General features: G+C 55.1%; 1 protein-coding gene across 8 annotated transcripts in view; it reads left to right on the top strand.

Moving 5' to 3' along the window:
* ARAP1 (ArfGAP with RhoGAP domain, ankyrin repeat and PH domain 1) overlaps positions 1 to 25273 on the top strand; it is a 60371-nt gene that overhangs the window by 9535 nt on the left and 25563 nt on the right. For 6 of the 8 annotated variants that reach the window (XM_075546228.1, XM_075546231.1, XM_075546230.1 and 3 more), the window contains exons 2-3: positions 7121 to 7199; positions 10648 to 11181. In XM_075546228.1, coding sequence (XP_075402343.1) covers positions 10682 to 11181 — 500 coding nt within the window. In that variant the 5' untranslated portion in view covers positions 7121 to 7199; positions 10648 to 10681. Of the gene's footprint in view, positions 1 to 7120; positions 7200 to 10647; positions 11182 to 16900; positions 16917 to 17163; positions 17581 to 25273 lie in introns of those variants that run through there. The other 2 variants (XM_075546234.1, XM_075546232.1) reach the window with 2 other exon arrangements.

Raw genomic sequence — 25273 nt, 5'->3', positions numbered from 1 at the left:
GCCGTGCCGGCCCACCTTGCCTAGGGTCGTCCTCCCCATCTGTCAGGACGTGATCAAGAAAATCACACTGTGTTGCTTACAGCTTCATTGATTTGCAAGTGCGTTCCCTCAGACGTTCACAGCACGCCTGACCCTTCCCTAGCGCAGGGAGTGGGCCTGCCGGGGTGCTGCCAGCCTCGGTTGGGGGATGGAGTAAGCGTGGCACTGGAGGAGCGTGAGGGTCATGGCCAGACCACAGGGCACCAGACTCATGTTCACTTGCAGAGCAGAGCCATTCTCCGTGTGACAGGCTGCAGGTGCCAGTGCCCTGGCCGCTGGTCCCCGGTGAGGGCCACTCGCTGTAAAGTCAGCTGGACCGGGAAGAGCGCTGGCCTCAGGCTCTCCTGCAGCCCTGGCAGTGTGGTTCTGGTGGCTCCCTCTGTAGTCTGCGCACGCTGTACTGACAGTCGCGTTCATCAGGTGAAGTCCGACTCATGAGCAGACCCCTGGTGACAGACTGGAGCTGCATTGTCGGGCCCCTAGACTGTGTTCTTCCAGGCAAAGATGGCCTGGGCTTTCCCCACGGAGCCTCTGGGTAGGTTTGAACTGTCCACCTCTGGGTTGGCAGCCAAGCCCTTGCCCGCTGAGTGGGGGAGCCCAGGGGAGAAGGTTGGCAGAGCCCCAGGGGTGGGGCTGCCGGAGGAAGAGGGCCTCTCTCCTCTACCCAGAGTTCCGCATCCTGACCGGGAGCTCACAGGTCCTGGACTTGGAGCTCTGGGGGGAGTCCGGCTGGGAAAGGGTGTGGCAGTCATTGGTGTCTGGGTAACTGGGACTGCCCCGTCCCCCCATGCCGAGGGTGTACCCAAGAGCCTGTCTGATCAGGACCTGATAAGGCCTTGGCACCAGCACTGGAAGTGGCAGCCTTAGCAGAGGAGGAGCAGATGACGTGCAGATGTGGCCTGTGTGACACACACATGGGGACACGTCACGGCCGTCTGGGTGCCAGGCTCTGTGAGGTAAAACTGACAGCTGTTTCATAGCGGGAGGTAAGGGATGCCGGAGCCTTTGAATGTGATGTGGCTTGTTCAGGGCTCCAGGCAAGAAATGTGGAGCTAGGACTGGATCTGGGTTTGTCTTTCATCTTGGGCAGGGAGACACCTTTGGCCTGGGTCCAGGGACTTGCCAGTGAGTCCCTGCTCCCCCAAAGAGACTGAGGCAGCTCTTCAGGGGCCCAAACCCTGAGACCCTGACTCAGTTCTCACTGCCCTGCGAGGCTGCCCCTGACCAGCTCTCACCAGTCTAGGGACTCCAGAGGATGGGCCATAGCCCAGCTAGGAGTATCCAGGCACATCCTGGGCCTGGGCAAGTTATAGGGCAGAGAGAAGGGCCGGGCAGGACAGGAGATGCCAGCGTGCCTCCGTGGGGACCGACATGCGGCCAGCCCTGGAGAGATGAAACAGGCTTCTTGGCCCAGTGGCCAGTCGGCCCCCACCCCTTTCCTGAAGCCACACTGTCACTATAACTCTTTGAGCTGGAGGGAGCCGGCCTCTGCAGAAGGCAGGGGCCACTTCTGCCCTATCTGGGCAAGGAGCCCAGCCCCCACCTAGTTCCTCTTATCTGCGGGAAGTGTCCCCAAGGCCTCTCGCCTGAGCTGTCAGAGTCCTGAGAACTCCCAGGAGGGCAACGGATCAAGGTGGCCCTGCCCATAGGTATCATTCCTGGTTTGACTTGGGGACACTGGGGTGTGTGAGGGGGTGTGTATTGGACAGAGGGGACTCTAGAGTGGTTGTGTCCAGTATCTTGTTAGCAGGGAGAGTGGTCAATGGAGGGGGTGTGGTGGTGGTTGTGGTGGCGGGGTGGTGGTGCAGATGTGCTTTGCTTTGGGTGGCAGCGGCGGTGGTGGATATGTCCCTTGTGGTGGTAGTGTGCGTGTGGCAGAGGGGGCTGTGGCTTGGAGACCCGGGCCTGACCTGGGCTGGATGGGACTGTCCTTGTTCCTATGTGGGGAGTTCTGAGAGCCTGTCTGAGGGCTACTGGCCTCTGTTGGGAAACCCAGGGGGTCCTGGTAGGGAAGTGGGGCATGGGGGCCTGTGCAGGGGAGAGGGTGTGCATGAGCTGAGGCCTCAGGTCTGAGTCTTGGGCCTGCCTCCTTCCTCCCAGTGCTGGGTCTTTCCCTTGGACCCAGAGCTAGGCTCTATGTAGAGATGGGAGCCAAGGTGCAGTCTAGGGAAGCTCCCAAGCAGAGCGCAGAGGGATTTGGACTTCCATGCTGCGCCCACCCAGGGCTGAGTCACTTATGCAAATCAGCCTGCCCGGAGTACACCCCCCAGGAAAGGGTCACACCCACATGGGTCAGCAGGCCCTGTGGGTGACCAGGGTGAGTCACCATGATCCCTTCACAGCCTTTCTCAGCCTTGCTTGGGGCCATAGGCCCTGCACACACTCCAGCGCCTTTGTTTGGGAAGGCTTGATTCTATCTCCTCAGTCATCTCCATCCATTTCCCTGGCCCCACCAGACACACAGGCAGCCACGTTGTCTCCAGCAAGTGACCTAGGCCAGTCTTCACCCCTGTGGCCTCAGCTCAGTGGCCCTGACAGGGTAGCAGTCCTAGGCCTCGGGCTTGTCCTGAGGATGAAGGAGATACAGGCAGATTGGCAGGGCCCAGGCACTCGGCATCAAGGCGATCTGGGCTGACCTCACCTGGCTAATGCTCTGGAGTGGGAGGATCAGGATAGAGAGGGGTCGATGGGATGTAAGCTCTGTCAGCAAGAGAGACTCAGGCAAGACCTGAAGAAGGACTGGCTGGAAAGAATGACAGATTCTAGAGCTAGTGTCCTTGTGAGCCCAGCTGGGTCTCAGACTTGACTGTGGGGGGCTAGGGAGGAGGGTAAGAAGGGGTGCAGACCCTCGGGGCACCTATGTGTCAGGGTCGGAGCTGGGTGAACAGGAGTCCTACAGGCAGAGTACCAGAGACAGCAGAAGCAGTGGTTGAGCTGTGTGCTCAGCTCGGGGTCCTCAGAGGCACTCCAGAAGAACTTTCTGGAGGGTTTGGCGTAGAGCCCAGACCCTGAGGTGGGAGGGTGGTTCATGTGCTTGTTGTCAGCAGTTTGGGGGCTCACTGTTTGCCAGCCCCCCTGGTACAATGAGTGACAGGAAGGAGCTCTGATGGGCCTGGCCGGGGCTTGCAGCACGTCACCCACAAGTTGAACAAGTTGCTTCCTCTCTGTGGCTGCCAGTTGGTTATCCTGGAAGTGTCTGGCCCCAGGCCAAACCGCCAAGGCATGGGCGCAAGGGCACTGGGAACCTGGAAAAGCCCTGAGCAGAGGTGGGGCCTGGTGGCATCTGCTGTGAGATGTCCACTGTGGCGTGTTGGGGAGAAGCTGAGGGAGTAGAGGGGGCTGGGCATAGGGGTGGTGGTGGTGGTGGGAACCTGGGGAGGATGGGAACCCCCTGTGTGTGGATCATCTATTGCAACAGGATGATCCTCTCCTCCCTGGATGTAGGGACTACGTGACACATCTCAGCCATGACCAGGGTTGAGTGTGAGTGGCCCCGCTCAGAGGACAAAGTCTAAAGGGGCCCAAAAATCCCTTAGAGGTTCAGATAAATAATACCGTCATGAAGGTTTCTTGTTTCAGTGACCTTTTTTTTTAAGTCAAAACTAAGAAGGCAGGGTCCACTTCTGCCCTATCTGAGCCAGGAGCCCAGCCCCCACATAGTTACACACACACACACACACACACACACACACACACATATATCCATGTTGAACAAAATACCAAATATTTGTTCAGTAGAGAGAAGATCAGGGTTGCCGAATCTGGCTCTGGCTCTGGCTCCGGCTCCGGCCCCAAGGTGGCTCAGCAGGGCACGCCTCTAGACTTCTGTTACCAAGGAGCTGCCTCCTCCAGGAAGTCTTCCCTGGCTTTCAACCAAAACCAAAGCCAAATTCACTGCCATTGAGTTGGCGCTGACTCATAGCGACCAAATAAGATAGGGTCTGAGACAGTAGCTCTTTATGGGGTGGGCAGCCTCCTTCTTTCCCCTGAAGAGCAACAGATGGCTTTGGACTACTTGCTCACTTTGCCCTTAGTGCCCATTGTGCCTGGTTTAAATGGGCTGTGTAGGGTGGGACCCCTCAGACCTGAAATCCAAGGTTCCTCAGGGGTGGGGGTCAGGGGTTCAGGTCTGAGGTCTGGTTCCTGATTGTGCCTCCAGTCGTACCTTGAAAGGGGCGGGGGTGGGGGTGCAGGTACAGGACCGGGTACCTAGAGACAGGTCTGTGAGATGGCCCAAGGATCTGACCTTGGCCTGAGTCCCTTAGCCCAGGGACTAAGGAATAGGAACTTGAGAGAGGCCTGGAAGGGGCCTGGGCCCTGCTCAGGCCGAAGCAGTTCCTGTTTCCCAGACCTGCTGGTGGAGGCCAGCTGCTGGGCCGTCATCAGGTAACTCGTACTAGGCCTGGAGAGAGGTGCCTACCCCTCTAGTTACTAAGCACAGCTGAACTCACTGCCATCGCGTCAATTCCCGTTCACAGGGAGCCTAGAGGGCAGTAGAACTGCCCCTGTGGGTTTCCGAGACTGCAGCGTGGAAGTAGAGAGCCTCTGTGTTCTCCGGGGGATCAGCTGGTGGTTTCAAACTGCTGAATCCTTGTGGTTAGCAGTCCAGCGCGTAACCACGGAACCTACGGGGCTTCTGTTGCTGTTAGCTGCCGTCTGCTCTTTCTGACTCTGGCCACTGCATTGACCCTCCTGTGTGTTCCACGCTGCAGGAAGAACTGGGTGATCCTGCCTCACTCCTATGATCTGTTAGGGGTCTGGCCAGATGAATCCGTCCGTAGTGTTATCAAGCAGACTGATTTTCAAAAGTACTGGGGACAGTGGTAGCTCAGTGGTAGAATTCTCACCTTCCATGGAGCAGACTTGGGTTCGATCCCCAGCGGGTGCACTCACTACTTGTCTTCCAACAAGGCTTGGGTGTTGGCTGTGTGGCTGAGCAGGCTTCAGCGGACACTAAGACAGCCTCGCCCATCGCATGGGCTTCCTGTCACTTTGAGAGGCAGCAAGCAGGGCAGTGACGAGTCTGTTGTGTAAGCTGTACACTGCCACACAAATGAGCCGCAGCGCAGAGCTGAAAAGAAGTGACATTAATTTTAACAATATCTTCAAATACATAGATTGCCAGTTTGGCACGTAATCAGCAGAACAAGCTGAGATATTTTCCTTTATTTTGGGGTGCTAAGTCTTTGCCGTCGAGTGTACAGGCTGTTCTTCCAGCACGCCTTGTTCTGAGGGCCACGTTGCAGGAGCCACCGGAGACGATGGGTTGCGCTGATTTGGACTATCCCAGCCAGTACCCTCCCTGCTCCCCCGCCCCCCCCCCCATATGTGATCTGGGGCAAGTTTCTTAACTTCTCTAGGTCTCTCGTTCTTCATTGTAAAATAAGCTTGACCCTCCTATGTGTCCCATAGGGATGCTGTGAGGAGGAAATTAGTTAGAAAGTGCTGAGAATAGTGGCTGCATACGGTAAGCACTCAGGAGCCCTGGTGGTGTCATGGTTATGAGTTGGGCTTCTAACCGGAAAGTCAACATTTTGAAACCACCAACTGTTCCTTGGGAGAAAGACTGGCTCTCTCTCGAGTGAGTCTCGGAAATCCACGAGGGCAGCGCTCCCTGCCCTGTAGAGTCCCTAGGAATTGTAATCAACTCATTGGCGATGAGTTTGGTCTGGAAGGACCCCCATCGGCATAGTGGGTCATGATTGATGGACTAACGTCAGCAATTGGAAACCAGCAGCCACCCTGCGGGGGAAAGCTGAGGCTTCCTGCTCCCTTGGTCTGGGAAACCCACTGGGGCAGTCTGTGCAGCTCTATCAGTGAGCTTGGTTTCCTGGTTTTGTAGTAAACACTGTTACTTAGTAGTTTTCAACTGTCACTGAGTAGCACTGTCACCTTTTGCCACCCTCTCCCCTGACGTTCTGAGTAGGTCACACTTTGTGAACCTGCTCCCTTAAAAACCCTGACTGGCTTGATCCCCCCAAGCAATGATGCTTACGGAGTCTATGCAAACACCTCACTAGTGACATTTAAAATGGTCTTGACCCTGTGGCTGTCCTCAATGCCAGCAGCTCACAGCCACCCTGTGGGACAGAGCAGAACTGCCCCAGGGCCTCTGGGGCTGCAGATCTTGGAGGTGCTACGTCTGTCTTCTCCAGTGGAGCAGTTGGATTCGAACTGCTGATGGTTTAGTTAGCGGTTGAGTGCTTTAACCACTGTGCCACTGGAGCCCTTTAAAACTCCCCTGCAGAACTCTTTCTTTAAAAATAATTTTCCTGGGGGCTCTTACAGCTCTTGTAGCATTCCATACATGGATTGTATCAAACATCTTTTTACCTATGTTGCCATCATCATTTCCAAAACATTTTCTACTTGAGCCCTTGGTATCAGTTCCTCTTTTTGCCCCTCCCTCTCCCTGAAGAACCCTTTTGCACCTTAACCTTGCCCTCATGAAGACCTGGCTCTGCCCAGGTTCAGTGTGGGAGATCTGCCCATTCCACCCCTCACCTCTACCCCCCAAAGAGCAGAGCCGTAGGAATCCTGTACTGACAGCAAGCAGGGCCGGCCCTGAGAGAAAGCTGCTCTTTTTTTTTTTTTCTGTCCTGTCGGGAAATACCCTCTTTTGGCCTCAACCTTCCACACATGTTTATGGGTGGGGCCTCGTGCCCTTGCCTCAGGTACCCCGCCTCTGGTCTTGTCTCACTCCTGGCCCCTGGGGTCCCCCCACTTCTCTCCCATCAGCTCTTCATGGGATAGGTCACTGAGCCTCACAGGTCCCCTCCTCACCCATGCCTTCCAGCCCCACAAGGTCCCCCGCACAACTTGCCTGTGTGTCCCCATCACTGTGTGACCCCCCGCCCCCCACCTCTGGCAGGCTCACCAGGCCCGCCTCTGGTCTAACCTCCATCCCGGCGTCCGGCGTCCATTAGTTTACTTCCTTTCCCTCCACAGTCTCCCATGTTTCTTTCTCTCGGCCTTCTTTCCTCAGCCCCACTCTTAGTCCACCCCTCCCCTCCCTTCTCTCCTGGCTGGTCACTGTCACGCAGCCTGGCCTCCTGACCTTTCTCTCCCTCCTCCTTCCCAGGGGCCTCTGCCGCCTGCCATGACGGGGCTCCCCTCCGAGTAGCTGCTGCCTCTGGGAGGACCTCCTGTGCGCCCAGCCGGTGAGTCAGGGGCGGGGGGTACGCTGGTGGGATAGGGTGGGGGGCGTTCCATGGAGACCGAGCCCTGTGGTCCCATTTCTCACTTTGGAGACTGAGGTTGAGAGGTGACCAAGCCCCCATGAAGAGACGGGGAGGGGGTTTCCCGGGCTGGACAGGGAGGGGTGGCTAGCAGGGTGGGGCGGTAGTTCCTGTCACTCTGCTTCCTGCTGCCCCTTCCTGCCTATGGATGTTGGTCTCTTTCTCATTCCCTGTTGACATTTGTCATGATCACACTAGCTTTGGTTTTTTTCTCTGACTTGTAGAAGCATCCTCAGATTTTGCTATTGTAACCACTTTAAGACAGAGACTGTAGTCACACCAGTTCAGCCCCCTTTCATACAGTTCCTAATGTTGTGGGGACCCCCCCGCCCCACGAACCATCACATGATTTTCATTGCTACTTCAGAACTGTCATTTTGCCACTGTTATCAATCGGGCAACCCCTGTGAAACCCCAGAGGATTCGCGACCCACAGTCGAGACCCGCTGAGTTAAGCCCCCAGGGGTGCAGCCATTCCCATCATCCTTTTCTCCAAGCCCCGCAGCCCCCGTCACGTTCTCGGGTTTTCTTCTTAACAGCGTGTGCTCAGCAGAAATGTCACAGGACACATGCGATGCAGTGACATCAATTACATCCGTCACGTGTTAGCTACCGTTGTCCCCATTATCCCCTGGTGTGTGTGTGTGTGTGTGTGTGTGTGTGTGTGTGTGAGTGCCTGCCAGTGCCCTCCTGGCTGCTGTGAGTTCACCGCAGCTCGTGGACACCGCATGTGTGTGCGGAGGAGAGCTGTGCGCTGGGTTGCCAGCCGTTTTGGGTGGGAATGTGGAGAGCAGGTCAGTGCCACAGGGCTTTCCAGACGGTGACTTTCTGGAACCAGAGTGCCAGCCATTGCTTCTGAGGCAACTCGGGGGATGTTTGAACCCTCAGCCTTTCAGTTTAATAGCTGGGCGCTCCACCACCTGCTCCATGCGCGTACCCTTGTGTGCACGTGTGTTTCCCCTTCCTTTAATCCAGTGTCTGCACCGTGATTTTTCACGTGACAGCCCATCCTCAATGTGATTTTATGTAAGCTTTGGAATCTGCCTGTCTCCAAAAATTCCTGTTGGTGTTTTCGGTGGGGATTGTGCTGGACTCTTGTGTCACCCAGCGCCATGGGGTACATTTGTTAGTCCTCCCTTCCGGTGGGCCCCTCCGGAGCCTCCTTATTTTATTTTTAAGTACAGAATTAAAAACCTAGCCAGCAAGTGTGTGGAGGAAGCTGAAGGGACTTGAGCTTCAGGGTACCTTCCGGGGCCCAAGGAGGGAAGGTCACATGTGGGTCTGGTCCCCTGTTTTGTAACTTTTACAAAGTAAGCAAGTTCGGGCTTCTTAGAAGGGGCATCCAAATTCTGTGAGCTCCTAAAACCCAACAATAACCCAACGCCTGCTTGCCTTGTGGTTCCTCTGAATCGGGTGGCCGTGGTTGTCTGGGTAGAATCGCGCTTCCCAGGGCTTTCTTGCTTCTCCCTGTCTAAAGATTCCATTTCTATGGTGGTTGGTGAGAACCTGGAGTTTTCAATGGCTGCTCTTTCGCAAGTAGATTGCTGGGCTTTTCTTCCGGGTGCCCCCGAAGGACTTGCACTCTGGTCTTTTGAGTAGGCTGCTTCCAGGTGGATTCTGACTCTTAGGGACCCGGGCTCCTTCCTCATAGGCGGCAACCCTTGCGGAAGCCGGCTGCCTCACTCATCTGCCCCTAGGGCCACGTGGAGTTTGAACTGCTGACCTGTTTTGCTTAGCAGCGCAAACCTGGGCCTCAGCCCTTCAGCCTTCTTCCTCGAGGCAGCAACTGTGTATCATTTCAGAGATACTTTGTAAATTTTACAAGTGGATATGTACAGATCTAGCCCCTCCTTCTGCTCCCTCCACCGCCCCCCCCATATCAAAGGTGGAATACACTTCTATACTTCCTTGACTGACTTAACATATCTGGATGCCACCACCCCTTATCTGGAAAGAAGGAGTTCCCCATTTTTTAATGACCGCTTTGTGTGCTGCTGTGGACTGCACCCTAATCTAGTTAACTATTCCCCAAGAGACGGTCGTTGGGATGATTGCCAGTCTGAGGCCCTTCTCTCTGGGATTGCGGTGCAACTCGGTCAATCACTAGGAGTGGCGGCTCGAAGGGCAGGGGCCCTGGGGTTTTGTTGTTGATATTTGTGTTTTCTGATTGAGGAGATCGCTTGCCCCATAGGGATTCGTGTGTTGTTTTCTTTATACTGTGCCTTTGTGAACATATACACGAGTTCTGTGACCTTGGTCGTGACCCCTCCCATGGACCGGCGCTCTGCCCACTTCCACCCTGCCTCCGTTTGTTCCCCGTGGGCTCCTTGCTCGGGCCCCCTGCTGCCTTCTGAACTTTGTTGTTGGGCAGAAGCACGCTGTTGGTCTCCCGTGGTGGTTTGTGCGGAGTCGCACATTCTCCACAGGTGTTGTTACCCACTCAGAGCTGTGCCTGGTGCTTGGCGCATGGGTGATCCCCAGGGTAGCTCAAGCCCACGGGGTGGGGGTCCCACCAGTCTCTCTCGCAGCAGCCTCGTCTTTTTCTTACGATTTTGCTAGGCTTTTGTTTCGCTCTGTCTAGGGTCTTCTGTTGTGACCCCGTCCGAGTAGTTGGTAGTTGTGCCCGGGCACTAGCTAGTCCCCCTGGTCCCAGACATGGAGACTGATGTCCATGTGGTCCGTGAGTCCAGGCCTGTTTCCCAGTGTCTTGATTTTCATCGTTTTGTTCCTCCGCTGCTCCTTAGATGGCTGCTTTGATGACCCCGGTCACTACTCATCAAGTCCATGTAGAGCATTGTCTGTGTGGGCCGTTAGGCTAACTGACCTTGGTGCCCTCAGGACTGTGGTCTTGATTCCCAGCGCAGGCTCCCCAGCGCATTGCTCCAAAGCCTTTGGCTATGTCTAAGAAGTAATCGTAACTGGGCCCCTGTGTACTCCAGCACAGTCATGGCTATGTTGGCAGCAAAGGCAAACACACATGTGCACACAGCCTCTGTCAAATCTACGTGTCCTCCCGGGTACACTGCCACCCTGCCCCCCACACCTGTGCAGCCTGCGCTCTCCCCACGCGTCTCTGCACAGATCACCGCTCTTGCCGGGTTGTTGCAGATAACAGTAGTGGCCTCTGTTGCCTGTAACTCTGCCCGCCCCATCATGTTTTGCCAACCTCCCTCTTATTATATGTTGCCTTCCCCTTTCATCCAAGTGAACACACACGCCCACAGCGTTTTCTTGACTGTAATCTTTACGGAAGAGATCAGGCCTGTCTCTTCTGCCCTGTGTGTTCAAACAGCCAGCAGCCCCAGATTGATACCGATGGGGGTGCCACACTGGGCAGCCGTGCCCCTGACCTCCTGCTCCTCTGTTCCAGGTCTGGAGTGAGCCCGGCCTCTGCTGCGGGCACCATGGCAGAGGCCAAGGAGGCCGGCCTTTCGGCGGCTGAGTGGCTGCGGGCCCTGCACCTGGAGCAGTACACCGGGCTCTTCGAGCAGCATGGCCTGGTATGGGCCACCGAGTGCTACAGTCTCAGCGATGCCCGCCTGGTGAACATGGGCGTGCTGCTCCCTGGCCACCGCCGCCGCATTCTGGCTGGCCTGCTGCGCACCCACGCGCCCCCGGTCCCCGCCCCCCGCCCAGCCCCACGGCCTGTGCCCATGAAACGCCATGTCTTCCGCTCGTCACCTGGACCCACCACGCCAGCGCCCACTGCTGGAGAGGACGAGGAGCAGCCTGCTGCGCCCCCCATTCCACCCCGGAGGAGCTGTCTTCCACCTGTCTGCTTCTCCGCCCCATCCACCGTCACCCCCGACCCTGTGCTGCCCCCGCTGCCCACCAAACGGCATCTGGCTGAGCCGAGCTTGCCACCCGTGCCCCCTCGCATGGGGCCTCCCCGCCTGCTGGTGAGGTAAGTGGGTGCTGCCGACATGGGAGGGACAGGGCAGAGGAGAGGAGGCTAGAGGGTACTGGGGGGTGTTGGGCACTAGGTGAAAAGGGGACTTCAGGAGCAGGGAACAGCCTGTGCCAGGCTCAGAGGCCAGAGGCCCCATCAGGCACCTTGAACAGGCTGTGGGGTAGACTGTGAGGGGTACATGTAGCTGAGACTGGGGCAGGGGGCAAGGGGTGGAGGCAGGAGCTGGGGGCCAGGAACCAGGAAGGCTTTAAGCCAAGTGACTGAGTGACACTTGAAGGCTGAAAGGACGAGGGGTGTGTGTGCAGGGATCAGACTGGGTAAGAGGCCCTATCAGACCGTGCCAAGGAGAGGGGAGTGATGGGGTGAGATGTGGGCAATGGAATGGCACCCCTGCAGAGGAAGGGGGAGCTTTGGCAACCTCCTGGTTTCTGTCCCTGGTGGACAGAGGTGCTGTCCCTGGGTGGGACCCAGGGACAGACGTGGGTTTGGGAGGAGCCTGGAGACCAGTGTGAGGCCTGGAGGGTGTGAGGGGCTGTGGGGATCAGGGAACATTTGGAGTCAGGGGGCAGTGGTGGAGGGGATGGGGGAGAAGGGGGAAGCCTAGGGTGGGCCAGCTGGCCTGGGAGCAGGGCCTGACAGGCCCCAGCTCCCCTTTGCTCTGCTCCTGCCAAGCGTCACAGAACCCCAGGGAACCTTCCCAGTCATCCCCTCTCCTCCTCCTCCCGTCTTCAGCTGCTGGTGCCCTGGTTCTGTGGGGCTTCCCATTCCCCATGAGTGCCCCAGTCACTCTCCTTCCCTCTGACCTGACTGCCTCCCTTCCTGCCGTCCTTCCATCCGTCTGATCGGCCTGGGGCCCTGCTGGAGGAGGATCCCCAAAGGGTGCCCTTTAAAAAACATGTGATAAGTTTATCTTGAATGATTTCACCTTTCTTTCACTCGTCCTCTCTCTCGGGAGTTCGATCACATTCCTGGGAGTGGTGCAGCCCTCATCACTTCCAGCACATTTGTCCTTCCTCATTGTCAGCGAAAGTGGGTGACTTTAAACAGCAGGAGCGTAGCCGCTCACAGTTCTACAGGCCGGAAGTGCCACATCAAGTGTAGGCAGGGCTCTGCTCCTTTTGAGACCCCAGACTCATTCCTTCCCCTTTTGGAGGGCGCCTGCTCTCCTTGGATTGTGGGGGCATCACTCTCATCTTTGGTTCCAGCTCCACTGTGCCTCCCTCTGATACCCCCTCCTTTCTGATGTGATGACCCCAGTCACTGGATGTCAGGCCCACCCTAAATTCCGGACAGAGTCCCAGGATGGTGCACATGGTCAGCCCACTCCACTGTGTGAGTTTACTCAGAGGGCTTCCCAAGAAAGGCCAGGCGGTGACTTCTGAAAAAAATCTTCCCCACGGAGAGCACTACGGGGCCTAGTTCTGCTCCGACACGCAGGGTGTCTCTGTGAGGCAGCCCATTGCTGCAGCTCCTGTGTCGGCCCATCTTGTCCGAGGTCTTTCTTTTTCGCTGTCCCTCCACTTTACCAAGCAGGACATCCTTCTCCAGGGACTGGTCTTTCCCGACAACTTGCCATCCTTGCCTCCAGGGAGCATTCTAGCCCTCCGGCCTCCCAGACACATTTGTTTGCTCTTCTCACGGTACTGTGCGTAGTCTTCGCCAACACCGCGATTCAGGTACATCAATCCGTCTGTGGTCTTCTTACTCTGTCCGCCTTTCGCATGCACACAGGCAGTTGCAAAAAACACGGCCTGGCGCAGGCTCACCTCACTCCTTCAAGGGGTACATTTAGTGGTTTCCTTCCCCCACACTGTCCAGGACTTTCCAGTGGGGTTCTCTTCAGGGCCCTTGGTAGTGGCAGTTGAGCCCCATCCAGTGCTTCTGGTCTCAGGCTTGTGGAAACTGGACACTTGTCCTTTTAATCCTGTCAACAGACCTTGTGCAGCAGAGCTGCCCGACGCAATTCATTGTTTGGGTTCTTGACTGCTGCTTCGTGAATGTTGACATTTACGGAGCGGGCATGAAGTCAGGAGCCCTGAAGGTCAAGCCAAGGCTGTTGTGTTTGCTTTTACCAATCCGATGTTGCTGTTGTGGTGACGTTTTGTTTTGTAGCTGTTGAGAATCTACCCAGCAAAAGCCCCTACCTGTACGGTTCAGGACCTTGGCTCCATTCTTCCCTGTGCATCTCTCCTCGTCCCCTTTCCTTAGGCTTCCTCCCACGTCAGCATACCATCCCTGCCCCGAAGCTTCCTGTCTGATCCTTCAAGTCACTTTTGCTCCTTTGACCCATTTAGATCTTCTGTCACTTTGCTCTCAGAGCGTTCTCAGGGGAGAGCGTCTTGCTCGAGGCGGAGAGTTTATACTGGGTGAGGCACCCTATTGTTTTACTTTAAGAATACTGCAGGGGATCGGGATATTTGGGGCTTAAGTTTGCTTTTTAAAAAAATCACAATCCATATATCTGTCCATTGTGTCAAGCACATGTGTACATTTGTTGCCATCATCATTCTCAAAACATCTGCTTTCCACTTGAGCCCTTGGTATCAGCTCCTCATTTTCTCCCTCCCTCCACACCCCCACCCTCATTAACCCTTGATAATTTATAAATTATCATTATTTTGTCATGTCTTACACTGTCAGACATCTCCCTCCACCCACTTTTCTGTTGTTTATCCCCCAGGGAGGGGGTTATATGTAGATCCTTGTAATCAGTTCCCCCTTTCTAGCCCACCTTCCCTCCACCCTCCTGTTATCACCACTCTCACCATGGGTCCTGAGGGGTTCATCTGTCCTGGATTACCTTTGTTTCCAATTCCTATCTGTACCAGTGTACATCCTCTGGTCAAGCCAGATTTGTATGGTAGAATTGGGATCATGATAGTGGTGGTGGGGGAAAGCATTAAAGAACTAGATGAAAGTTGTATGTTTCATCATTGCTACACGGCACACTGGCTCATCTCCTCCCCGCAACCCTTCTGTAAGGGGATGTCCAGTTGCCTAGAGATGGGCTTTGGGTCTCCATTCCACACTCCCCCCTCATTCACAACTATATGATTTTTTGTGCTTCTTCCATGTGGGCTTTGTTGCTTCTCAGCTAGATGGCTGCTTGTTTATCTTGGCTTAAGTTTTAAAGAATGTTTCAAGGCAATCATTTATTTCAGGGGGTTATCTAGCTCGATTGGCTCGAGGAACCTTGGAATCCAGGAGAATTTTAAATCCTATTCTGCATTTTCTCCTTTTTTGATCAAAATTCTTCTACAGGACCTTGGGTCAGATGTTCAGTAATGGTTGGGTGCTGCGGTGTTTTGAGGTCTGGGTTCATAAAGCAGAGGTAGGTCCTAGAATCCTTCCTCTTGGGGAGCCTAGTGCCCAGCCTAGGTTGGCATTTATTGGTACCGCTGCGCTCTCTAGTGGCCGTTCTCCAGCATGCAGGAGTGTTTTTTCCTAATCCCACCCTTGGAATGGTGTGTGTTGTTGGTCTGTGTGTCTGTCTCTGGGAGGGCAGGGTGGGGAGCACCCTGTCCTTAGGAAGCTCAGTTAGGCTGTGGAGCGAGGTAAAGCCCCACTGGGAGGGTTAGGTGCATGTTCTTGTATAAAACAAAAAAGACAAAGTCAGTTGTCATCAAATCAAATCAATTTCAACTCAGTGGCGGGCGACTCCCCGCGTTTCCGAGTAGAACATGTGCATAGTGGGTCAATTGCTGTGACCTTTGGGAAGCTGAACACCAGCCCTTTGGGTGGAGGAACTATCAGTGTTTTGGTTAGCTGGCTGAGCGTTTAATTGCCTGGGTTCTGCTTGGGAGGCAGGCAGCCTGCTGTGTTCGGAGCAGCCCGTCAGGTCAGTGAGTGGCAGGTAAGATGCTCTCCATAGCCCTCCGGGTATCAACATCAACTCCCTGGGGGGACTGAGTGAGAGAGCCTGTGAGGACCGCTCTCTGATCTCAGGCATGTAGCCACCCTCTGGGGGAAGTCACATCCCCACAGCCAGGAGTGGGCCTCGGAGCCAGGGGACCCCACATCCCTTTCTGGCATGTACTTCCTTCCTTCGAGGGCTACCTCATCACCAAAATAGGGAGCAGGCGGCGAGACCAGGCTTCTGTGCCCTGGGTTCTTTGATCCTTGGCGCTGTAGAATCTGCAGCCCTGGTACCCTGGGCTCTAGGGGTGCACCAAGCCCTCGAAGGAAAACTTCATGCACAAGGAGCCTCATGTCTGTATGACAGGTGAGGGTCCTCCACGTGGCAAATCACATGGCAGGATAACCTCAGGATCCAGAGTATATGTTCGAAGGCTGTTCTTCCCACCCTGGCAGGAGCCCCTCCTGACTCGGCCTCCGTGCCTCATGGCATCATAGGGAGCCTGCTTTCCCCGCCGTGGGGCTTAACAAAGGACCATGTGTTGACCACATGTGAGCATTTTGGCCTGGCTTCAGACGCACTCCAGCTTCTGTGGAATTCCATCATGTGTGCATGTGTCTGTCTCAGCGTGAAGGCATGCCAGGCCAATGTGTGTGTGTGTGTGTGTGTGTGTTGCACGTGGGTGTGCACCTGCACATTTGTACAGGCAGTGAGGGTTGTAACACATCAGTATTTATACCCTTGTGCGGGTTCTTTGCGGTGGTGCGTGATTTTAATATATCCAGGGTGTGTGTGTGGGGGTGGTGTTGAAGTGAGTGTGACGCATCAGGCTCTGTGTGCACACGTGCATGTGCTCTTGGGTGCTGGTGAGGTGAGAGCTCCGTGAGTGTGTATGTAATGGGGGTGCGGTGGTATGTGTGTGTTACCTGTCTGCTGTTGGGTCTGAGCCAGTGCTTGTACGTACATGTGCGTGTGCCCTCGAGAGGTTAAACTCACTGTGATGCTGGCACCACGGGAGTGGGGCTCTTGTTCTGCTTTATTTGCCACTCAATCTCCCAGCACTGGCGAGGGCTGGTCACCTGGGCGGTGCTCCGGAAGTACTTTCTGGTGGGTGAACGGGCCAGCCTCTGCATCAGGTTATGGTGCATCTGAGTACATGCCCTGAGTGCGTCTCAGCTGCTCTCAGTACACATTGACTAATAGGGTCAAAAGACCCTGAGCTCATCACCCCAAATCCCCGCCCTGTCTCTACCCAACCCTCAGACCCCCAGATCTCTGGAAGGAAGGACGTGACGGGAGGCCGAGGGGCAGAAGGAGGGTGGCCCTGGACTCGGGCATACAGACTACATGTACTTGGATGGGCCAAGGAGCAAGGAGAGCCACCCTACCCCCGAACACACCCAGGTCTCTGAGCAGGCTCTCCATTCTGCCTGGCCTTGGAGCCCCACCTCCTCACTCTCAGTGCCACTTCTTGCAGTCCTTAAGCCTGTAAGGAACTGAGAAAACTGCCTGAAGTCACCCAACCCAGTAGCAGGGCAGTGGATGTTCAGATCAAGCTTCTGAGCCTTCACCTGGCCTGTTCAGCAAGCCTCAGACAGGAATCTTCATTTCTGACAACATCTCAGAGTCCCTCCCAGCCTGCTCTGGGCCAGCGGGACCTCCTAGTATTTGGAAGCCTGGAAATCTCCAAGGACGAAGGAGTGCTTGCTTGGGGGCCTGGAGACAGAAAGGCCACCCCCTTTGTCTCCCTTACGGCCCAGCCAATCCCTGATCTACCTGAGGGTTTGTCACTTGTTGCTGGGGCAGAATTTGCTCCCTTCCACCAGCTTCTTTCCCGGCCTTTCTGAGCCGCCTTGAAGAGGGGGGAGAGGAGGTAAGACCTCTACCGGGACCCATACTTCCTGGGTGTCCTCTCTTTCCCCTTAAGGCTCCATAAGACTGCCCTGAGGGTGGTCCCATTGTAGCTCCCGGTGAGGGACCCCGTGTGTGTGGGGGGGTGTGGGGGGGTGCGGGGTGGGGAGGAAGTCTGCCCCAGGGGATTCTGGGTGACTTTCCTCTCTGGGGCAGTGTTTTCAGGAAGTGTACATTGGCCCTGGCTGGGGCTGTAGGGGGCGGAGGGAGGCGGAGAGCAGGAAGCCAGGGGAGAACAGAGCTGGACACAGAGCAGACACACACTCACAAACACACGCTCTCGGAGACGGGTCTACAGAGGAGGGAGGCACACAACAGGCAGGCGCAGATCCCAGGTGCGCAGAGCCATACCTGCCCACACACCTTCCAGAAAACATTTGACCTGCGACACGCCCAGGGAACAAGGGCAAGATTGTCTCCAGGATCAGCCTAGGCCCGATGTAGGCTTGTGCAGACAGAAACCTCTCTCCCTGTCTCTCTGTCTCTCTCTGTCTCTCTCTGTCTCTCTCTCTCACACACACACACACACACACACACACACACACACACACATTCAGAGACACACTGAAGCCCGCCTGGCTGGAGCGTGTGAGGCCCGGGGCCCGGGACACAGCAGGCATCTGAGGGTGAGCCAAGGGCAGCCTGGGCTGGGGGTGGTGGGAGAGGCAGGAGCCTGGTCTGTCTGTCACCTCAGACCCGGCTTATCCGAAGTGTTCTCTTCCCCCTTAGCATTTTCTCTTTCCTTTCACTTTCTTCGGCTTCTGCCTTCCCTCCTTGTCCCCCTCCCGTGTTTTTCCAGATCTAATGTCCTCGTGAGGGGCCCGGTAGTGGGGTGGGCTATGCCTTGGGCTGCCAACCTCAAGGTCAACAGTTTGAAACCACCCACTGCTTACAGGAGGATGACTCACAGGGGCGGTTCCGCCCCATCCTGCAGGGTCACTGTGAGTTGGAATCCACTCGATGGCAGTGAGTCTGTTTGGGATCTCCTCAGGAGCCCCTCCCCTTGGTCTGCCTAGTTTCTGGGCCTTTCCCGTGATCTCTTCAGTCCTTGTAGTACCTGCTCTGACTTCAAGCTCACCTTTCTGGCGATTTTCTCAGGGAAGTTCCAGAGCACTGTGGTGGGGGCAGCTTTTGCCCTCGCCCCCAGCCCAGGGCCTCAGGAATGGTGGGTGGCAGAGGCCTGGCAGAGCCAGTGTTGGCTCCTGTGGTGGACCCGCCTGCAGAGTTGGGCTGCGGCTAGGTGTGGTAGCTGACTCCCCCTACCCCCAGTCATTGGGTGTGGTAGCCTTGTTCTCAGGTCGCTGGCCCACCGAGGACTGTCACCACTCCCCCAGCCCTGCCCCTTGCCATTGGCTTTTCTCCCTTGGGCAGAGTGATTGGCTGCACCCTCTGTGCCTGCCAGGCCAGCGCTGGAGTGGGGCCAGGGGAGGGTTCTGGGGGCTGCACTTCCTGCTGCTGTCCTCAGAGCCCACACGGGGCCAGGCTTACAGATGCAGGCCTGGCCTGGCAGATGGGCACCAGACCTGGCCTGGCAGGCCTGGCATGCCGGGCAGCTTGGTGAATATCTGGTAGTGGCAGCGGCACAGAGGGCCCGCACAGGCCATGAGTGTAGAAGGAGCCGTTAGGTGGACTTCCTGGTGGAGTCGTGTCGGGAGAGGAGGGCAGTTCCTGGCCCAGAGCATAGTGGAATCCATGACCCCAGTTCTTTGTGGAATCAGTGCACAGAGCCCCTCGCAGAATGCCTGGCATGTAGTGGGGGCTTCACTTGTCTGAGCTATTGTTGCAGGGCGCAGTGCTATGAGCCGGTGCAGCCTGGCCTGTCAGGGTGGCCCCAGGTACATGGGGTGCTGCCATGTGGAGGGGCAGGGTGCTGCTGACTGCTGGCCATTGGGGTTGCAGTCATTCGCTCCCCTGAGCTGGGCTGTTCTGGAGGCACAGCGAGGCCTCGGCTCAGCCTGTGCAGAAGCTGAGCCAGAAAGTGAGCCTTCAGCAAAGGTTCTCTGCTGTGCTGTGGGCAGAGGTGAACAGCACAGAGCCAGGGGCATGCCGGCGTGGGGGTGAGGGTGTGCTGGGAGGCTTGATGGAGGAAGAAGGGACGAGAAGGGACGGCACTGGGGGAAGCAAAAGGCCAAGACTGAGGCCCAGGTCGGGGCACAAATGAGGAAGTGGGCAGCTGGGACCATTTGCCCCTGTGGAAAGGAGCGTTCAAGGCAGGAGAAATGCCCCAGCTCTCCAAGCCAGACCCACTGCCAAGAGGCCAGAGGCTAAGATTGGGAAAAGGTCCGGACTCCAGGAGATAGAGGCCTGGGCCCTGGACAGACACCACTCTGTTGAGTAATGGGGAGCATGCAGGCTGGGAGAGCCCCAGAGCGGCCCCAGCCCAGCCCGCGGATGAGGACAGAGCAGGGGGCCTGTGATTTGAGCCTCTGCCGGGGGAGAGGGATGAGACAGAGCAGGTGCTCCAGGCTGGAGCAGTGTGTGCAAAGACCTGGCCGCGGGCGGTTCCTGAATGCAAGCCCCCAGTGCGGCTGCAGTGCTAGTGGCTGGTGAGGCCATGGCTGGCCTGGGAGGTTCAGGGTGCCTCCACTCTGGCCCATCTGCCTGCCCTCAGGTGCGACCTGGTTTCTTTGGAGACCAGTACAGCTAGAAGGGTGGGGAGAGCTGGGCCACCCTCTGGAGGAGGCTCTGAAGCAGCTTCTTTGGCCCAGCCCATGGAGTCTGCGAAGCTGTGCTCATGCCACGTGGGAGAGACGGGCCTGGCGGAATTGTCAGCCATGCCAGAGGGAAGTCAGAGAGGAAACCGAGGCTCACAGGAGGTCACCTCCCTGCAGCCACAAACTAAAGAGTGGTCCATTAGGGATGCAAATCCAGGTCGGCCTGACTCCCAGGCTGTCTCTGAACTCAGATGAGCACGCATAGACCTCATCGTGCCTGGCACGGCCCCGTTTTTGCCAGGCGCCCAGTTAAACTGCTAGCAAGCTGGCCCCTAGTGAGTGTTGACCTCGCTGTAGTTCCATACAGTTCTCCTTGGCTGTTTTTCCCCCTTCCTTGGCTGTTTAAACAGTTTTTAAAGTTGGTTGCCAGGCGTTTCTCCCTAGTCTTAGTCTGGAAGTTCTGCAAACACCTGCTGAGCACGAGAGAGCAGCATGTTTCAGGCACACTGGCCAGAGTTCACACCAGACACCCGCTCTCACACGGACAGCAAGGATGCTGCACTCCACCCCCAGCCCCCAGCGTTACTCATGTTGAACCTCTCTTGTTACTGCTCAGAGATATTCTGGTTCTCCTCCCGCAAAGAGTTAAGGTTTTGGAAACCCACAGGGGCAGTTCTACTCTGTCCCACTAGGTCGCCTCGATGGCGGTGAGGTGGGGTTGTTGTTTTTTCTAATACGATCATTGGGTCACTCAGTTCTTCACAAGGAGCCCTGGTGGCGCTGTGGTTAAAGCTCTAGACCAGTGGTTCTCAACCTACCCCATGCCGTGACCCTTTCAGACAGTTCTTCAGATTGTGGTGACCCCCAACCGTAAAATTATTTTCATCGCTGAAAATTATTTTCGTAAAATTATTTTCATCACTGTCATTTTGCTTCTGAGATGAATCGGGCGAGCCCTGTGAAAGGGTTGTTCGACCTCCAAAGGGGTCTCGACCCACAGGTTGAGAACAGCCGCCCCAGACTCTTGTAGTTCTCGCTCACCAGGAGAAAGCCGCGGCGGTCTGCTTCCACCGAGTGTTGCCAGCGTGGAGGCCGGCAGGGCACTGCTCTTCCGTCCGCATCCCACAGAGACTGCGTCGCAGTGTGTCTGTCTGCATGCTTTTTGTCTGACTTGCTGTTCTCACCCATCCCAGCTCAGGACACTCGCATGCTCCCCAAGCCCTTGTGCGTTGGGTCTGCACCCCTAATCCAAGGGGGCAGGCTTTATTGGGCACCCAGACCTGGGGGCAGGGGCCGGCCCTGTCCAGGAGTGCCCAGTTTTGGAGTGGGTATAGTGGGTACTGCACAGAGTCACACCACCTGGGGAGAGGAGCAACAGGCTGAAGGAACAGACCCGGAGTCTGTGGGGCTCTGACGGGTGGGGAGGAGACTGGGTCCTTTCATCAGAAAGGGCTGCTGCTCTCTCCTCTGGGGTTTTCCTACATGGCGGGGCCTTCCCCACATCACTTCCCCCTTTCTGGGGCTGCTCCTGACTCAGCAGGACTCCAGCCCCTGCGGGAGGCAGCTTGGCGCCGCGGGAGGCTTCCTGAAGGAAGCGGTGAGAGTGGGCTTCCGAGGGTTATGTGGGCCCCCTCCTGCTGCGGCCACCTTCTGGGGACAGCCTCTCCCTTGGGCATGCTTTGCCTGTGGGCCCATGTGGCTGAGGATCCCGGCCAAGTCCCCTGCTGGGGCCAGAGGTCATGATTGTGGCCTCAAATCCAAGCTTTCCAACCACAGACAAGTTACTTGGCATCTCAAGGCCTCGGTTCCGTTGGCTATAAAACAGGCAATCCTTGCCTTGAAGATGAGTTGTGAGGAATAAGCAGTCGGAAAACGATCGAGACTGCGGTAGCCCTGTGGTATTAGCCATGTGTGTGCGAGGGGGCTTCAAAACATTCATGGGAAAAAAAAAACCCATTCTCTTTATGTAAGGTCCCCATCATCTTCCCCCCCCCCAATCATTTTACTGGGGTTCTTACAGCCCTTATCACAATCCACCCATCCGTGTGTCAAGCACATTTGTACATTTGTTGCCCTCATCATTCTCAGAACATTTGCTTTCTACACGAGCGCCTCATCTTGTGAGTGCTTTACTCAGACGGACATGAAACACAACCCGTGCCCTCGAGCCCGTTCTGGGCGACCGCCTGTTTTCTGAGTAGAATTGTCCCAGGGGCTTTGTGTCGATAATGTTTGTGGAAGCAGATCACCGGGCCTTGCTTCCAAAGTGCTGCTGGATGGATCTGAACTGCCAACCTTTTGGTTACTGTAGCTGTTTTCCTGAGGCCTCACGGAGTCGGTTTCCGCTCATAGAGTCTGTGCACAACAGAAGGAAGCCCTGCCAGGTCCTGCATCCCTTCACAGCCTGCCCTCTCTGAGCCCCTGCTGAAGGCGCTGTGCCAATCCATCTTACGGAGGGTCTTGCTTCTTCTCTGACCCACTACTTCGTCAAGCAGGATGTCCCTCTCCAGGGCCTCGTTCCTCTCGATAAGGTGTCGAAAGTACATGAGACAGTCTTGCCCATCCTCACTTCCAAGGGACATTCTGGCTGTACCTTTTCAAGTGGACATCTTTGCTTTTTAACACTTGAAAGAGGTCTTTTGTAGAAGACATGCCCGGTGTAGTGCGTCCTTTGATATATATGTAATATGTGTGTGTATATATATATATATATATTTTTTTTTTTTTTTGACTACTGCTTTTGTGGGCATTGATGATGGATCCAAGTAGAACGAACTTCTTGACGACTTCCCCCGTTCCTTTATGTTGAGGTATAATCTATGTTCAACGCTGTAGTCTTTGACCTTTAAGTGCTTTAAGTACTCTTCACTTTCAGCAAGCAAGGCTGTTTCTGCAGATCGCAAGTTATCAATGCGCCTCCCTCCAATCTGAGACTGCCTTCTTCACGTAGTCCAACTTCTTGGATGATTTGCTCAGCATACAGATTGAACAAGTGTGATGGAAGGTTACGACCTTGATGCACATGCCATAGCTTTCCTAATTTTGAGCCATACAATATCCCCCTTTCTGTCTGGACACCTATGTCCAGGGTCCACATGAGCACAATTAAGAAGGGGACTCCCATTCATTGCAATGTTTCTGTCGTTTGTAGGATCCACACCATCAAATGCCTTTCATAGTCAAATCACAAGCCGACATCTTCCTGGTATTTTCTGCTTCCAGCCAAGTTGCATCTAATATCAGCATGATATCCCTAGTTCCATATCCTTTCCTGAATCTGGCTTCAATTTCTGGCAGTCTACTCTTGATATATTGCTGCCAACCATTTTTCACTTGTCTTCAGCAGAATTTTATTTGCATGTGATTTTAATTACATTGTTTTGTAATTTCCCCATTCTGTTGGGTAGCACCTGTCTTTGGAAGGGGCATAAGTCATGGCTCTCTTCTGGCGGGGGGAGCAGTGGCGGGCGATTCCTGGAGCCTTGTTGTTTCTCACTGTCAATGTCACTGGGCTTCTGTCTTCAACGGCTCTTGATCCTATGCCCCCTCCAGAGAGAGTGGAGCAGCGGTACAGGGATTCTGTGTGTTCTTTCCATCTTTCGATGTCCGCTGCTTTGCACAATATTTTGCCTATTGAAATCCTTCAATACTGCAGCTTGAGGCTTGATTTTTTTTTTCCTTTAGTTCTCTCAGCTTGAGACTCATCAAGCTTCTCTTTTGGTTTTCTAGCACCAAGTCTTTGCGCAGTTCCTTAGAATGCTGTACTCTGTCATCTTGAACTGCCTTTGAAATCTTCTGTTCAGCTCTTTTACTGCATCACATCTTCCAGTTGTTTTAGCTACTTGATGCTAAAGAGCAAGTTTTAGAGCCTCTCTGATGTCCATTAGTGTTTTTTCTTTCCTGTCTTTGTAACGATTTTTCGCTTTTCCCACAATGATTTCCTTTATATCATCCCACAACTCATCTGGTCACTAATGTAAGTTGGGTCAACTCCATTCCTGATGTGGTGTCCAAATTTAGGTGTGATGCACTCAGTGTCATGCTTGGGCTCTTGTGGGTTTGTTTTCATTTTCGTCAACTTCAACGTGCATACGAGCAATACAAGGCTTGTTCAGCAGTTGGCCTCTGGCCTTGTTCTGACTGAAGATACTGAGCTTCTCCACCATCTCTTTCCACAGAGGAGGTCGATTTGGTCCCTGTCGATTCTGTCTGTTGAGGGACACATATAGAGTCAGTCGTCTTTCATGTTGTTGAAGAAAGGTATTTCTGATGAATAAGTCACTGATCTTGCTAAATTCCGTCTTGTGATCTCTCATATTGTTTTTTATTATCAAAGCCATTTTAGTAAACTGAACCTTGGTGGCACAGTGGGTGACACATTGGGCTGCTAACCAGAAGGTCAGTGGTTCAAACCCACAAGCTGCTCCGTGAGAGAAAGATGAGACTGTCTGCTCCTATACAGGCTTACGACCTCAGAAACCCTGTGGAGCGTTTCTGGCCTGCAGTGTCCCTGTGAGTCGCTTTCAGCTTGAGGGCAGGGAGGTGCGGTTTGGCTTAATAGGCGAGCACAAGCCATTTGTACCAGCTGGAGTCCAGGGACATTGCTCAGCAGGGGTTTCAGGAAGATGTTGATGGGTTAATTAATGCTTATTTAATTGGTGATAGACACACAATGAATAAGGAAAATTCTGTGACTATTTATTAAGAAGAGTTAATTGGCTCACATATTTCTCTCATAATAATTATGAATTAATAGGGATTGATGAATGCCAGGTATTCGTGTATTTATTAATCCCAGCCGAGTGCCCTGGCTACAAGTGAACAAGATGGTTGCTGAGCTTGCCTCAGGGAGCCCACCTGCTGGGGAGGCCGATTCAGAATGGGCAGGCTTCTCAAAAGGATTGTGCCCCAGGTGGGAGGGCGCTGCTATGTGGAGCCTCAGAACCAGGGGGCAGGCGGGGCAGATGTTGCTGTATAGCCATCCCCAGGCTATATAGCTTGGCATTAGAGGGCCAGACACTGCCTCCATGTCCTGCAGCTCACAGATTGACTGGCCCCACCTGGGAAGCTTGAGGCTCTATTCCCATTTGATCTCTGCTCCCAAGAGCCCTTTCCCCTTGGGTTCTGGGAGGTGGCAGTGTGAAAGATTGATGTGTCTGTCCAGTGTGGGTTTATCACGGTCATAGGCCCAGATCTCCAGGCACTGGTTACTTCATCATCATTCACCCTTTTGTGCATGTTCTGCCAATCCTAAGGGTCAACCTATTCAGCCACCCACCTTCCTCCATGCCCCCATCTACCTAAACCTACCCACCCACCCAGCATGCTTTTCCTACTGACTCGGCCAAGCCCTGGAGTGGGCCATGGTGATAGAGACTCAAGCCAGACATTGCCCAGACCCTAAAAGAGACTTGGAGAATCAGGGGTGGGGACAGCCAGGGGGAATTGCCCGCCAGGAGGTCCTACTAAATGCTCAGCTGCTCCAGACAGACTGCCTGCATGTGACATCAGATGGCCCTGGAAGTAGTTAGGGTGGGAAACAGCTTGCTAGCAGGGCCCAGCCAGGTGTCACTTTCTGCAGAAATCTTCATGCCGTTCATGTGACGGGCCACGCAGCCCTGTAGGAGCGTTCTGTGTCGTCCCCAGATGACAGCTCAGGGCCAAG

Source organism: Tenrec ecaudatus, chromosome 4, assembly GCF_050624435.1.
Source record: "Tenrec ecaudatus isolate mTenEca1 chromosome 4, mTenEca1.hap1, whole genome shotgun sequence".
Lineage (NCBI taxonomy): Eukaryota > Metazoa > Chordata > Mammalia > Afrosoricida > Tenrecidae > Tenrec > Tenrec ecaudatus.
Note: the sequence above shows the minus strand (reverse complement) of the source record. Positions and strands in the feature narration are given on the sequence as shown.